Source organism: Sminthopsis crassicaudata, chromosome 5 (genome assembly GCF_048593235.1).
Source record: "Sminthopsis crassicaudata isolate SCR6 chromosome 5, ASM4859323v1, whole genome shotgun sequence".
NCBI lineage: Eukaryota > Metazoa > Chordata > Mammalia > Dasyuromorphia > Dasyuridae > Sminthopsis > Sminthopsis crassicaudata.
Genome location: NC_133621.1, coordinates 240,194,997 through 240,208,763, shown reverse-complemented (window position 1 = coordinate 240,208,763; position 13,767 = coordinate 240,194,997). Strand labels below are relative to the sequence as shown.

Below are 13,767 nucleotides of genomic sequence, written 5' to 3'. Positions count from 1 at the left end.
AGACCACTACTTGACCTGAATATAAAGAGATGGGGGGGGGGGGGAGAAAGAGAGGAGAGGAGAGGAGTAGAGGAGAAAAGTCACCTATACATACAAAAAGTATGACAACTCTACTCTCAGGGCAAAATAATTGGAAATTGAAGGGATGCCCATCAATTGGAGAATGGCTCAGTAGTTGATATGTCTGATGGAATATTATTGTTCTGTGGGAAATGATAAGCAGAATGCTCTCAAGAAAAAGAAAAAAACCTGGAAAGTCCTGCATGAACTCAAGCAAAGTGAAATATACTGAATACAAAGTAATAGCAACGTTCTGGGAATGACCAGCTAAGAATGACTTTGCTAATCTTAGAACAATCATTGTACTCTGAAGAACTTATGATGAAAAATTCTATTCATACCCAGAGAAGGAATTGATTAGTCTTATTCCTCACTTCCTTCCCTCCCTCTCCTTCTCCCTCTGTCTTTCTCTCTCAACTTAATTTTTGAGAGTTTTATTTTAATTAGGGGGGGAATTTTTTTTTCACAACTTGACATTTATGAAAATGTTTTGCATAGCTTCATAAGTGGTTTCTTAATTGTGGGTGGGGAATAGGGGAGAAAATCTAGAACTCAAAAAATTCAAAACAAATATAAAAAATATTTTGTTTTGAATGTAACTGGATAAAATATTAAATAAATAAAACAAAAACTATTTCTATTATTGTAATTAGAAAGCATATATATAGAACATATAAGTATAAATTACTTTGATGGAATGATATAAAAAATGAAAAAAAACACAAAACCCAGATCTATGAATTGGGCAAGCGATTCAAAAAGCTAAGGGGAAAAAGCAAATTAAAATTCCCAATTAAACACTAAATTAGAAATCCTGAAAATCAAAGGAGAGATTAATAAAATCAAAAATAAGAAAGCCATAAAATTAATCAAACTAAAAGCTGGTTTATGAAGGGATGGGGAATCAATAAAATAAGGAAAAAAAACTTTGGTTAATATGTTGTTTTAAAAGGAAAGAACAGAACCAAATTACCAGTATTAAAAACATCAAAAAGGTGAATTCATCACCAATGAAGAGGAAATTAAAGCAATAATTAGGGACTATTTATCCTAATTGTATGCCAATAAATATGACCATCTTGATGAAATAAATGACTATTTACAAAATTATAAATTGTCCAGATTAACAGATGATGAAATGGAATATTGAAATAACCTTATTTTAGAAAAAGAAATTGAACAAGCTACCAATGAATTTTCTAAGAAAAAATCACCAGGGCCAGATGGATTCACAAGTGAATTCTACCAAACATTTAAAGAACAATTAATTCTAATACTACATATTAGGAACACAGAGCTGGTTCAATATCATGAAAACTATCAATGTAATAGACCATTTTAATAACAAAATCAACAGAAGTCACACAATTATCTCAACAGATGCAGAAAAAATTATTGACAAAATAACGGACCCATTTTTATTGAAACATTAAAAAGCATAGGAGTAAATTGAGCTTTCTTTAAAATGATAAATAGTATCTATCTAAAATCTTGTAATGGGGATAAACTAGATGACTTTCTAATAAGATCAAGGATGAAATAAGGATGCCCTTATCACCATTATTATTTAGTATTATACTAGAAATGTTACCTTTAGCAAAAAGAGAAGACATTAAAATAGAAGAGGCAATGAGGAAACAAAACTATCACTCTTTGTGGATGATTTGATGGTATACTTAGAGAATCAACTAAAAAACTACTTGAAATAATTAACAAATTTATCAAAGTTGCAGGATATAAAATAAACCCACATATGTTATCAGCATCTCTATATTTTACCAACAAAGGCCAGCAAAAAGAGATAAAAGAGAAATTCCATTTAAAATAACTATAAACAATATAAAATACCTGGGAATCTATGTACCAAAATAAATGGAGGAACATAATTACAAAACACTTTTTACACATATAGTCAGATCTGAAGAATTGGGAAAAATATCAATTGCCCATGGACTGGCTAAGCCAATATTAATAAAAACAACAATTCTACCTAAATTAATTTATTTATCCAGTGTCATATCAATCAAATTATTTTATATAGCTAGAAATAACACAATTCATCTGGAAGAATGGATGGTCAAAAATACTAAGGGAATTAATGAAAAAAAGCAAAAATTATAAAATTATTATAAAATGTCAATCATCAAAAGTATCTGGTATTGGCTAAGAAATAGAGTGATGGATCAGTGAAATAAATTTGGTCTATAAGACATAGTAGTAAATGACCTTAGTAACCTAGTTTTTGATAAACCCAAAGATTACAGTTTCTGGAATAAGAATTCACTATTGACAAAAACTAGGTATAGACTGACATCTTACACCATATACTAAAATAAAGTAAAAATGAGTAAATGATGTGGTATAAAGGGTGATGCCACAAACAAATTAGGAGAGCAAAGAAAGTAGATCTATGGAGAAAGGAAGAATTTATGACCAAACAAGAGATAGAGATTTAAAATGCATAATTATGATTAAATCAAATTAAAACTTTTTTTTAACACAAACAAAATCAATGCAGCCAAGATCAGAAGGAAAGCATTAAACTGGGAAACAGTTTTTAATAGCATATGTGTCTGATGAAGGCCTCATTTCTCAAATAGGTAGAGAACTCAGTGAAATTTATTAGGATGAAAGTCATTTACCAATTTATAAATGCTCAAAGGATATGAAATAAATTTTTTTCATGCAAAGAAATTAAGACTTTCAGTAGTCATTTGAAAAGTGCTATAGATCACTATCAGGGGTAAAGAAAAAATAGAATTTGAGGGAGAACAGAAGAGGAAGATAAAAAATTTATACATTTAAAAAAGAGGGCAAAATGAAAAGATTTACATAAGATAAAATTATAAAATTAGCAAACACTAGGGCTATAGCTAGAATTTGCATATTAACTACAAACTAGTAACTATAAACATACAAACTACAAACTACTCATCTTGAGGAAATAGATATAAAAAACTGATTCATAAATTTTGTTATCACTAACCAGTTAACTATATAGCAAATACTTTATATCATCTCAATTCTGCATTATCTAGCTAGTGATGTGCCTTGCTGTCTCCAGGAAATGGCATCGAGTCAAAGCAGAAAAATTATCTTCTTATAGAAGAAAGGCAAGGAGATCAGGAAAGATATGATAAGAATAGAAAGCAGAAGATTTTCTAGTATTTAACATGGATGAAACCACAAATAAAGTATTGAAGAAAAAGAAACTAATTACCTGTTCAGCCAACAATGAAGCTAGGCTTGAATAGGCATCTGCAAACTCTGGACCAAATCTGATAGAGTCTCTTAAAAAGATGATAGCGTCTTCTTTTTTCCCTTGAGACCTGTTAATCATGGTAAGGAGAGAAAGAAAACACCTTTTAATTACATATTGTTTATGTATTTTAATATATTTAAATTTTTTCAGCAAAAACTAAGAAATAATAAATTTTTTCTCCCACATTATTTATTAATAATTGTAATTATTGTATAAAATATTAATAATAATAAACAAATTATTATACATTTCCAAAGGTTCTTTAGCACTATGTTTTTCCAAGAAACATTAAAATATGAGTGGAGGTGGTGATAATTCAATTTCTACTGTGACTTTTGGACTCTTAACAAGTTCCAGACTAGGAAGACTTGATTTCAGATTCTGTCTTTGACATTTACTGCATACACTGGCAAATTACTTGAGCCTCAATTAATAATATTAATTAATAATTCCTATTTCCATCTCACATGATTATGGAGAAGATCAAATGAAATAATATGCACAACATACTTTGCAAATTTAAAAAAATTTTATAAATATTATTTTTATTGTACAAGATATAGACTTTAAAAGTAAAGGTTGTGTCATCATCTAGTTGATATAGAAGTAGAAGTATAGAAGTATAGAAGTATAAGTATAGAAGTCCAATGTCTATTGTAAACCAAGCACTGTGCTTGTGCACAGAGTGTCAGAACAGGAAGGGACTCTATTGAGCAAGTAGTTTATTCCCTTAATTTTACACTTGTGGAAACTGTTGCCTGAAGTGATAAAGTGACTTTTGTTTTTCCATAAAATTAATTTTTACTTAACTATGTCTCCCTTATAATTAATTATGGGAACAATTAGCATTTACAAATTAACAAAATAAACAAAATGCTGTACAAATATTATAATTTTATTCTCAACACAATTCTGGGATGTAGGTAGTGGTATTGTTGATTATGTGATTCTTATGTTCTGACTCCAGTTCTGTCCCTGTTGCCTTTCTCTTCTTCCTCACCTAGCTAAGCTTCATGCTTCCAATCTAGTTAGCCTATTTTTATATTTTCTATTATAGAGCATCCTCCTGATGCTCTAGCTTAGCATGAAATGCTATGATAGCCATGAAGAAAAATGTAGTGAGAGGGTAGGGGTAATCATTTCTTACCAATAACAGCCTTCAAATACTGTATTTGCAATCTTGGACTGTAGAATTTTTTTCCCCTGAGGCAATTGGGATTAAGTGACTTGCCCAAGGTCACACAGCCAGGAAGTGTTATGTGTCTGAGACAAACTTTGAACTCAGGTCCTCCTGACTACAGGGCTGGTACTCTATCCACTGTGCCACCTAGCTGCCTCTGTGAAATTACTTTGTATTTGTGTTGTACAAACTTGTGCCGTGTGTGTAAATTTCTAGATTTTAGGCTCCTTAAAAGCAGATACTGATTTAGTTTGGTTTTCATGCCCCAGATCCTAACAGAGCACCTGGCACACAACAGGCACTTAAATGCATTTTGATAGAAGAAACCTTTAGAACCCAGGATTCCTAATTCTGAGTGAAGTATTTGTTCTCCATACTGACTATTTAGAGTGAAGAGCCATGTTTCAGAATAAAGTTAAATCAAATCTTTTGGAACTGTGGGATTCTATTTCTCAACCATCTTAGCTGTGTCATTGTAGTCTGTGCCCTAAGAGCAGATAACCAGCATAGGACATTTTTGCCAATTCTATTAATTAATAAAGTTAATTAATAAAATTAATTAATAAAAATAATTAATTAATAAAAATAATCATTGAATTTTATGTAAGAGTTATGAAACTACAGAATTGTATAAGACATGGGGGTTGGGCAGGATATACAAATCTCAAGAAATTGACTAGTCTAGTCCCATGATTTCTATTAACTTTTAAAAATTATTAGGAATGATCAATACTCAGTTGAACAGGTAAAAATTTTTGCATGATAACTACCCAACTACTCTCAGAGAGAACCACAAAATTGCAAATTACATGATCTGCTGTGAGGATTCTCTAATGAAATCCAAAAAAGGACATATTTTGTTCATCATGTTATTATATTTATGAAATACAGAAGAATTTGGGACTAATATGTTACCAAAGTGACTAGGAATGCAAAGGGCAATGTCTTATAGTGTGTAGCAACTAACAATTTTATTTTGAGTTTGATTCAAGACATTTAATGCCACCATTAAAGTTTTAAATAGTTTTTTAATACTTGCATTTACTAGAAATAACTATTCTAGAGATTATAAAATATACAATCTTCCTTTCAATAGAGAACTACCTGTAACAGGTATTGAATAGTGAATGTAGAGTCAGATAGATGTAGAGTCATTGTGATATCTTATTTTTCTTAAATGTTTTTCTTTTTGATAATGGAGGATTGGGGAAAGGGGATTGAGAAAAGTTTGATACAAAAAATGTGATATAATAAAGCTTTTAAAAATTAATCACCATTGATTAGAAAATGATTAAACAAATTGTGGTATACAAAAAAGTATAATTATGAAAAACTCAGAGAATGGAAAAACTTATTTGTATGAATTATAAAGCATGAAGTAAGTAAAACCAAGAAAGTAATAAAAAAAAAATGACCATAGCAAGGCAATAACAAAAATGAAAATGAACACGAAGGAGCTTAGATCTTAAAAACAATGGATAAAATTCATTTCCCCTCCCTTCTTTATAAAGAAGTGGTAGATAATGAAGGTAGAATATTATAGACATTCTCAGATTTGGCAAATATTTCAGTTTTGCTGAACTGCCTTTTTCTGTCTGAAAAAAAAAAAAGTCTTTGTTACAAGTTGCAAGTGCTATGGTGATTTTCCTATAATACCTATATGGCCATATTACCTATTTCCCTATTTAAAGTTAAAATTTAAATTCCCTACTTAAATTTAAACATTAAATATTCCCTATTGGTTTTCTATTACTTCTAAAATCAAATATGAAATGTTCTGTTTAGTATTTAAAGCCTTTCACAACTTGCTTCCCAATCTACTTTTCCAACATAATTATGTGTTAAGGACCATGCCTGAGTGAAGGGGCTGATCAATTCTCCAAGACTCTCTACAGCTGTGAATCATAACACTTGAAGGAGTTGCAAAGCAGTCTTTACTACGGCAGCTGTTCCTTGTGGATTGGGAATGAAATAAATTGGAGGCAAGAGGGAAGAGGAAAGAAGTCAGAAAACAGCAATTGAATTTCAGTCCTCCTTACAGCAATTGAATTTCAGTCCTCCTTACAGCAATTGAATTTCAGTCCTCCTTGCAGCAGCAGCAGCATTCTCTCAAATGAAAAGATCCATTCTTCAGGTCTGAGTTAGTTCTCCAGCAGCCATTGGCAGGTGGCTCCCATATCACAACAATTATGCATTACTCCCCTTTACACATAATTCAGTCAATCTGGCCTGCTTATGGTTCCTTACATGAGACAATTCCTTAGCTATTTCCATATTTCTCTGCTGTAATCCATGCTGGAAATAAATTGCCTCTCTTCCTTCGACTTACTTAGTTTCCTCCAACTCATATAAATTTCTTCATGAAGCATTTCATGATTTCCCCAGCTACTACTTCTACTATCTTATCTGTATTTTGTATCTTCACCATACATAATACATATATGTTACTCTCTCTCACCTTTAGATTATGAATTCCTTGAGAGGAAGCACTTTTTTCCTTTTTGTTCTTGTAATCTTTGTTGTAATTTGTCCTTTATTTCTGAAGAGGACAAATCACACTAGAGGGTGATATCTTTACTTGCACATGAATTGAATTTAACTGAGGCAGAATTGTACCACGTTCTGAGCCTCACTCTTTCTTCTAAGATCATCAAAGTCCAATGGCAAGACAAAAATCAAGATGACTGATGATGGTGCAGGATGCAGTAGATGAACTTAAATATCTTCAGTGTAACCCCAAATGTTTTTTTTTTTAACACAGATAACCATTCATCGTATTTTCCTATCAGTTAACATCAAGGAACCTAACCCTTCTTAAGCCTAGTAAGCATAGAATCATGAGAGACAAAATAGCATAGTGTATGGAGACCCATCCTTAGAGTCAGGAAGTCATGGGTTGATATACTTCTCTATGGCACATACTGACTATGTGACACTGAGCATATTAATTACCATCCAGTGCCCTAGACAGCCCTCTAAATCCCACTATGTGGCCAAGCAGTTATTGATTTGCTTTGGTAAAGATTCTCACTAGACATCTCCTAGATCAGAGAAATCACAGATCTGGTTTTAAGAAAATGGAACTTTGGACTCATTGTTAGAAGAGATCTCAGAGGTCAATTTTCAAACCATACCTGAATAGTAATCTTCTCCAAAGTTCCTAAAAAGTAGTTATTCTGCCTTCAAATTACTATGACAGGTTAAGATTTTTTTTTTTATTTCCAGGGTTCCATAATCTTTGACAACCAGGATCCCAAGATCCTGAGTACAAGAGGATAAATTAAAACTCAAGTGTTCTGACCAAACTCTTAAGTGCTCCACAACATCTGCTTTAGCTGCTTTCATGGAAGTTGGAACAAATTGTACTCAGCTACCTGTTCCTATAGGGAAGTCTTCACATGCTTAGGGTAGATATTCCCCTACCTAACCATTAAATTTGAGGCCTATAAATTACCTTCAATTTGGTTTAGCTCATCTGCAGAGGCAGTTTTACCAATGTGTAATTGCTATGCATGTTACAGTTTCTTGGAGCTAGAGGTGAAAGTTCAGTGTCGGATGGACACCAAAAATAAATGAGCAACCCAAAAAAAGGACTCAGCAAGTCTTCAAACTAGAGATGTTAGTCCTCCTTGAAAAGTCCATGTACCCCAGTTTCCATTACAAAATGGAAATCACAAATATAAAAAAGTGTGCACTTTGACTCTTTCTAAAAATGGACTAAAGTTAAAACATAAATTGTTAGATTTATGAGTCAGAATATTTTACACATGACATTTTCCTCTATTGTAGTCTTGAATTAGTTTTATGTGTATATGCCAATTTGACTAATGAGAAAGGATATGCTCCATCATTCTTTTGTACAAAAATTGCAAAGGTAGCAAGAATATTTTGTTAAAATGTTAGTTAATGCACAAATAAGCATTTGTTAGGTGGGCAAGAACCAAAAATGGTAGGATAATTAAGATATAAACCCACCCTTTTTATACTCAACTAAAGGAAGTGCCATTTACAAGCATAAAAAAAATGTTCAAGACTTAAATGTCAACTTTCCTAACTATGTTCTTTTTTTTAAAAGTTATTGATTTTACCAACTTTTATTGACATATTTTTTTTAATATCAGCATAGCCTTTTTTAGAATTCTTCCTACTCCCTCTTCCAGAGAACTATCCTATATAAAAAAAGAATATTAATCTCTGACACAAAGTAGGAACTTAATTAATAAATATTAACTCTGGATCAACTGACAGATTAAAAGAGAATTACTTGGATAGAAGAGGAAGAAAAGATAGATTTGCAAATGAAAGTGATGTTAAAAATAGAATATATACTTTTGTATAATATGAAAATATATATATATATACTTAAAATATAGGGATTTCCACCCAAGATGGCAGAGAGGAGGCACACATCTGCTAAAGCTCTGCATTTTCTCTCAGAATTTATGTCATGACAAGCCTTGGAATTAGTGCTTGACTGGAAAAAAAACCCACAAAAAATTACCAACAGAAGATATCCTTGAGATTCACCAGAAAAGGTCTGTTTTTGCTTAGGGGGCGGGGGGAACTAACAAATCTGACACAGGCTGAGGGCAAGCAGCAAGAGCAAGGCAGGCAACTCAAACTGCACAGACCAGAGGGAGGAGGGGTGCTATCTCTGCCTTTTCTGTGAAATGATCTTTACCACAGTGTAGATATTCTGTCTTGGCAGCAAGCCAGGATCAGCAAAGAAGCTGTAAACACAGGAGGTAAAGACTATAACCCTGAAAAGCTAGCATCTCTTGGGACCTGGCCAACCCCACCTGGAGTGTCTCATCGTGTTCTTAGAGCCTCAAGAGTCTCAGAGAATAGACCCAGTACAGCCATTACTGTCCTGCTAGTGTCTTGCTGCTGCCCCTGCAGTCTGTAGAGGAAGCCAGGTAACATCATCCAGCCCCTCCCCCTCCAAAAGCAGACTGCATTTGTTTTTCTCATTAGTTTGTTTTCTTTGACTCTTTTCTGACAAAATGAGCAAAAAATTAAAAAGGACTCTAACCATTGATAGCTTCTATATGGATAAGGAGCAGACTTTAAACTCTGAGGAGACTAAAAATAGATTGTCTCCAGATGAATCCCCAAAGTGGGATATAACCTGCTCCTCAATACACAAAACTGTCATAGAAGAAATCAAAAAGGCTCTCATAAGAGAGCTAGAAGAAAAATGGGAAAAGGAAAGGGAACTTGGCAAGAGAGTCTGGATAAGTCATCCCACTCATTTAAATATAGAATGGATAAAGAAATCAAATACTTGAAAAACAAAATTAGTGAATTGGAAAAAGAAAATAGTTCTCCAAAAATTAAAATTGGTGAGATAGAAAAAAATTCCATAGAACAAAACAACTCACTTAAAAACTCATTTGGACAATTACAAAAAGATATAAAATAAAAAGTGAGTGAAGAAAATATTTCATTGAAATCAGAATCGAACAAAGAGATTTGAATGACTCGAGGAGACACCAAGAATCAGTCAAGCAAAACCAGAAAAATAAAATAATGGGGAAAAACTGTCAAATACCTTCTTGGGAAGACAACAGACCTGGAAAATAAATCTAGGAGAGACAATCTGAGAATTATTGGACTCCCTGAAAAATATGATGAAAAAAAGAGCTGGGACACTATTTTCCAAGAAATTATCAAAGAGAACTGCCCAGATGTTTTAGAAACAGAGGGTAAAATAGGCATTGAAAGAATTCATCAATCACCTACTGAAAGAGACCCTAAAATAAAAACACCAAGAAATATAGTGGCTAAATTCCAGAACCATCAGACGAAGGAAAAAATACTGCAAGCTGCTGGAAAAAATCAATTTAAATACGGAGGAGCCACAATAAGGATTATCCAGGATCTAACGTCCACATTAAAGGATGAAAGGGCCTGGAATTTGATATTCCAAAAGGCTAAGGAAGTTGGTATGCAGCCAAAAATAACGTACCCAGCAAAAATTAGCATCTTTTTCCAGGAAAGAAGATGGACATTCAACAAAATAAGTGAATTCCATCTATTGTTAATGAAAAAACCGGATCTAAACAAAAAGTTTAATCTCCAAATATAGAACTCAAGAGATTCCTAAAAAGGTAAAAAGAAATCTTGAGAACTATATTTCTGTCATAAAGATATATAAAGAAGACATGTATAATTTCTTCTAGAAACTAGAGGTGGAAAGGAAATTATAGCAGAAAAAAGGATAAAGTGGTGGTATTACATCTCATGAAGAGGCAAAGGTAACCTATTATATCTGAGAGAAAGAATGGAGGGGAATGAACATAGTATGTATCATATTCTCATTAGAATTGGCTTAAAGAGAAAAATATAGACATATTCGACTTATGATGAAACTCCTTCCACTTCATTGAAAAGTGGGAGGGGAAAAGTAAAAAGAGAAGGAGTAAGCTAAGCAGAAGGGAATACAGAAATTGTGAGAAAAAGGGGTAAAATAGGGGGAGGAATTCTAAGGTGGGGGAAGGATACTAAAAAGGGAGAGCTATGAGAAGCAAGTGGTGCTCACAAGTTTAATACTGGGGAGGGAGGTAAAAGGGAAGGAAAGGAAAAAAAGCATAAGCAGGGGTTAACAAGATGGCAAGTAATACAGAATTAGTAATTTTAACCATAAATGTGACTGGGTAAACTCCCCCATTACAGAGGAAGTGGATTGCAGACTGGATTAAAAGCCAGAATCCTACAATAAGTTGTTTACAGAAAACACAGTTGAAGCAGGGAGATACATATAGAGTAAAAATAAAAGGTTGGAACAAAACCTACTATGCCTTCAGGTAAAGTCAAAAAAGTAGGAATAGCCATCCTGATCTCAGATCAAGCAAAAGCAAAAATTGACCTAATTAAAAGAGATAAGAAAGGGCACTATATCTTGCTAAAGGGTAGCATAGATAATGAAGCAATATCAATATTAAACATATATACACCAAGTGGTATAGGATCTAAATTCTTAAAAGACAAATTAAAAGAGCTGGAAAAAGAAATAGCAAAACTATAATAGTGGGAGATCTCAACCTGGCACTCTCAGAATAAGATAAATCAAACCACAAAATAAATAAGAAGTCAAAGAGGTAAATAGAATACTAGAAAAGTTTGATATGATAGATCTTTGGAGAAAACTAAATGGAGACAGAAAGGAATACACTTTCTTCTCAGCAGTTCATGGATACTATACAAAAATTGACCATATATTAGGACATAAAAACCTCAAAATAAAATACAGTAAGGCAGAAATAGTAAATGCATCCTTTTCAGACCATGATGCAATGAAAAGTACATTCAATAAAAAGCCAGGGGAAAATAGACCAAAAAATAATTGGAAACTAAATAATCTCATACTAAAGAATGATTGGTTGAAACAGCAAATCATAGACATAATAACTTCACTCAAGAATATGACAATAAGGAAACATCATAGCAAAATGTGTGGGATGCAGCCAAAGCAGTAATAAGGGAAAATTTTATATCTCTAGAGGCCTACTTGCATAAAATAGAGAAAGAGAAGGTCAATGAATTGAGCTTGCAACTAAAAAAGCTAGAAAAGGAACAAATTAAAAACCCCCAGACAAACACGAAACTTGAAATTCTAAAAATAAAAGGAGAGATTAATAAAATTGAAAGTAAAAAAACTATTGAATTGATTAATAAAACTAAGAAATGATTCTATGAAAAAAACCAACAAAATAGACAAACCCTTTGTAAATTTGATTAAAAAAAGGAAAGAGGAAAATCAAATTGTTAGTCTTAAAAATGAAAAGGGAGAACTCACTACTAAAGAAGAGGAAATTAGAGCAATAATTAGGAGTTACTTTGCCCAACTTTATGCCAATAAATTTGGTAACTTAAAGGAAATGGAAGAATACCTTCAAAAATATAGCTTGCCCAGATTAACAGATGAAGAAGTAAATTGGTTAAACAGTCCCATCTTAGAAAAAGAAATAGAACAAGCTATTAACCATCCTCCCTAAGAAAGAATCCCCAGGACTAAATGGCTTTACATGTGAATTCTACCAAACATTTAAAGAACAATTAACCCCAATGCTATATAAACTATTTGAAAAAATAGGGGATGAAGGAGTCCTACCAAATTCCTTTTATGACACAGACATGGTACTGATACCTAAACCAGGGAGGTTGAAAACAGAGAAAGATTAAAGAGCAATCTCCCTAATGAATATTGATGCAAAAACCTTAAATAAAACATAAGCAAAAAGACTACAGAAAATCATCCCCAGGATAATACACCATGACCAAGTAGGATTTATACCAGGAATGCACGGCTAGTTTAATATTAGGAAAACTATTAGTATAATTGGGCATATTAATAATCAAATTAACAAAAACCATATGATCATCTCAATAGATGCAGAAAAAGCATTTGATAAAATACAACATCCATTCCTACTAAAAACACTTGAGAGTATAGGAATAAATGGACTATTCCTTAAAATAGTCAGGAGTATATATTTAAAGCCATCAGTAAGCATCATACATAATACTAAGTGTTCTTGGATAGGCCAAGTGAATATAATAAAGACGACAATTTCAAGCACTTAGTATTTTTCCAATTATTTAAATTTGACTTAATTTTTGTGGCAAGTGTTTTGCAATTTTGCTCATATAATTCCTGACTTTTCTTTGGTAGATGGATTTCCAAATATTTTAGGATAGTTTACCTCTCAGACTTGTGGAGGAAGAAGGAAATTTATGACCAAAGGAGAACTAAGATAATTATTGATCACAAAATAGAAAATTTTGATTACACCAAATTAAAAAGCTTTTGTACAAACAAGACTAATGCAAACAAGATTAGAAGGGAAGTAACAAATTGGGAAAATATTTTTACATTTAAAGGTCCTGATAAAGGCCTTATTTCCAAAATATATAGAGAACTGACTCTAATTTATAAGAAAGCAAACCATTCTCCAATTGATAAATGGTCAAAGGATATGAACAGACAATTTTCAGATGATGAAATTGAAACTATATCCACTCTTATGAAAGAGTGTTGCAAATCACTACTGATTAGAGAAATGCAAATTAAGACAACTCTGAGATGCCACTATACACTTGTCAGATTGGCTAAGATGACAGGAAATAATAATGATGAATGTTGGAGGGGATGTGGGAAAACTGGGACACTGATGCACTGTTGGTGGAGTTGTGAAAGGATCCAGCCATTCTGGAGAGCAATTTGGAACTATGCCGAAAAAGTTATCAAATTGTGCATACCCTT

General features: G+C 32.5%; 1 protein-coding gene across 6 annotated transcripts in view; it reads right to left on the bottom strand.

The window, feature by feature from the left end:
- Positions 1 to 13,767, bottom strand: part of TMTC1 (transmembrane O-mannosyltransferase targeting cadherins 1) — a 318,149-nt gene that overhangs the window by 48,482 nt on the left and 255,900 nt on the right. For all 6 annotated transcript variants that reach the window (XM_074270648.1, XM_074270645.1, XM_074270646.1 and 3 more), the window contains one exon: positions 3,281 to 3,389. In XM_074270648.1, the coding sequence (XP_074126749.1) occupies positions 3,281 to 3,389 (109 nt within the window). The remainder of the gene's footprint in view (positions 1 to 3,280; positions 3,390 to 13,767) is intronic.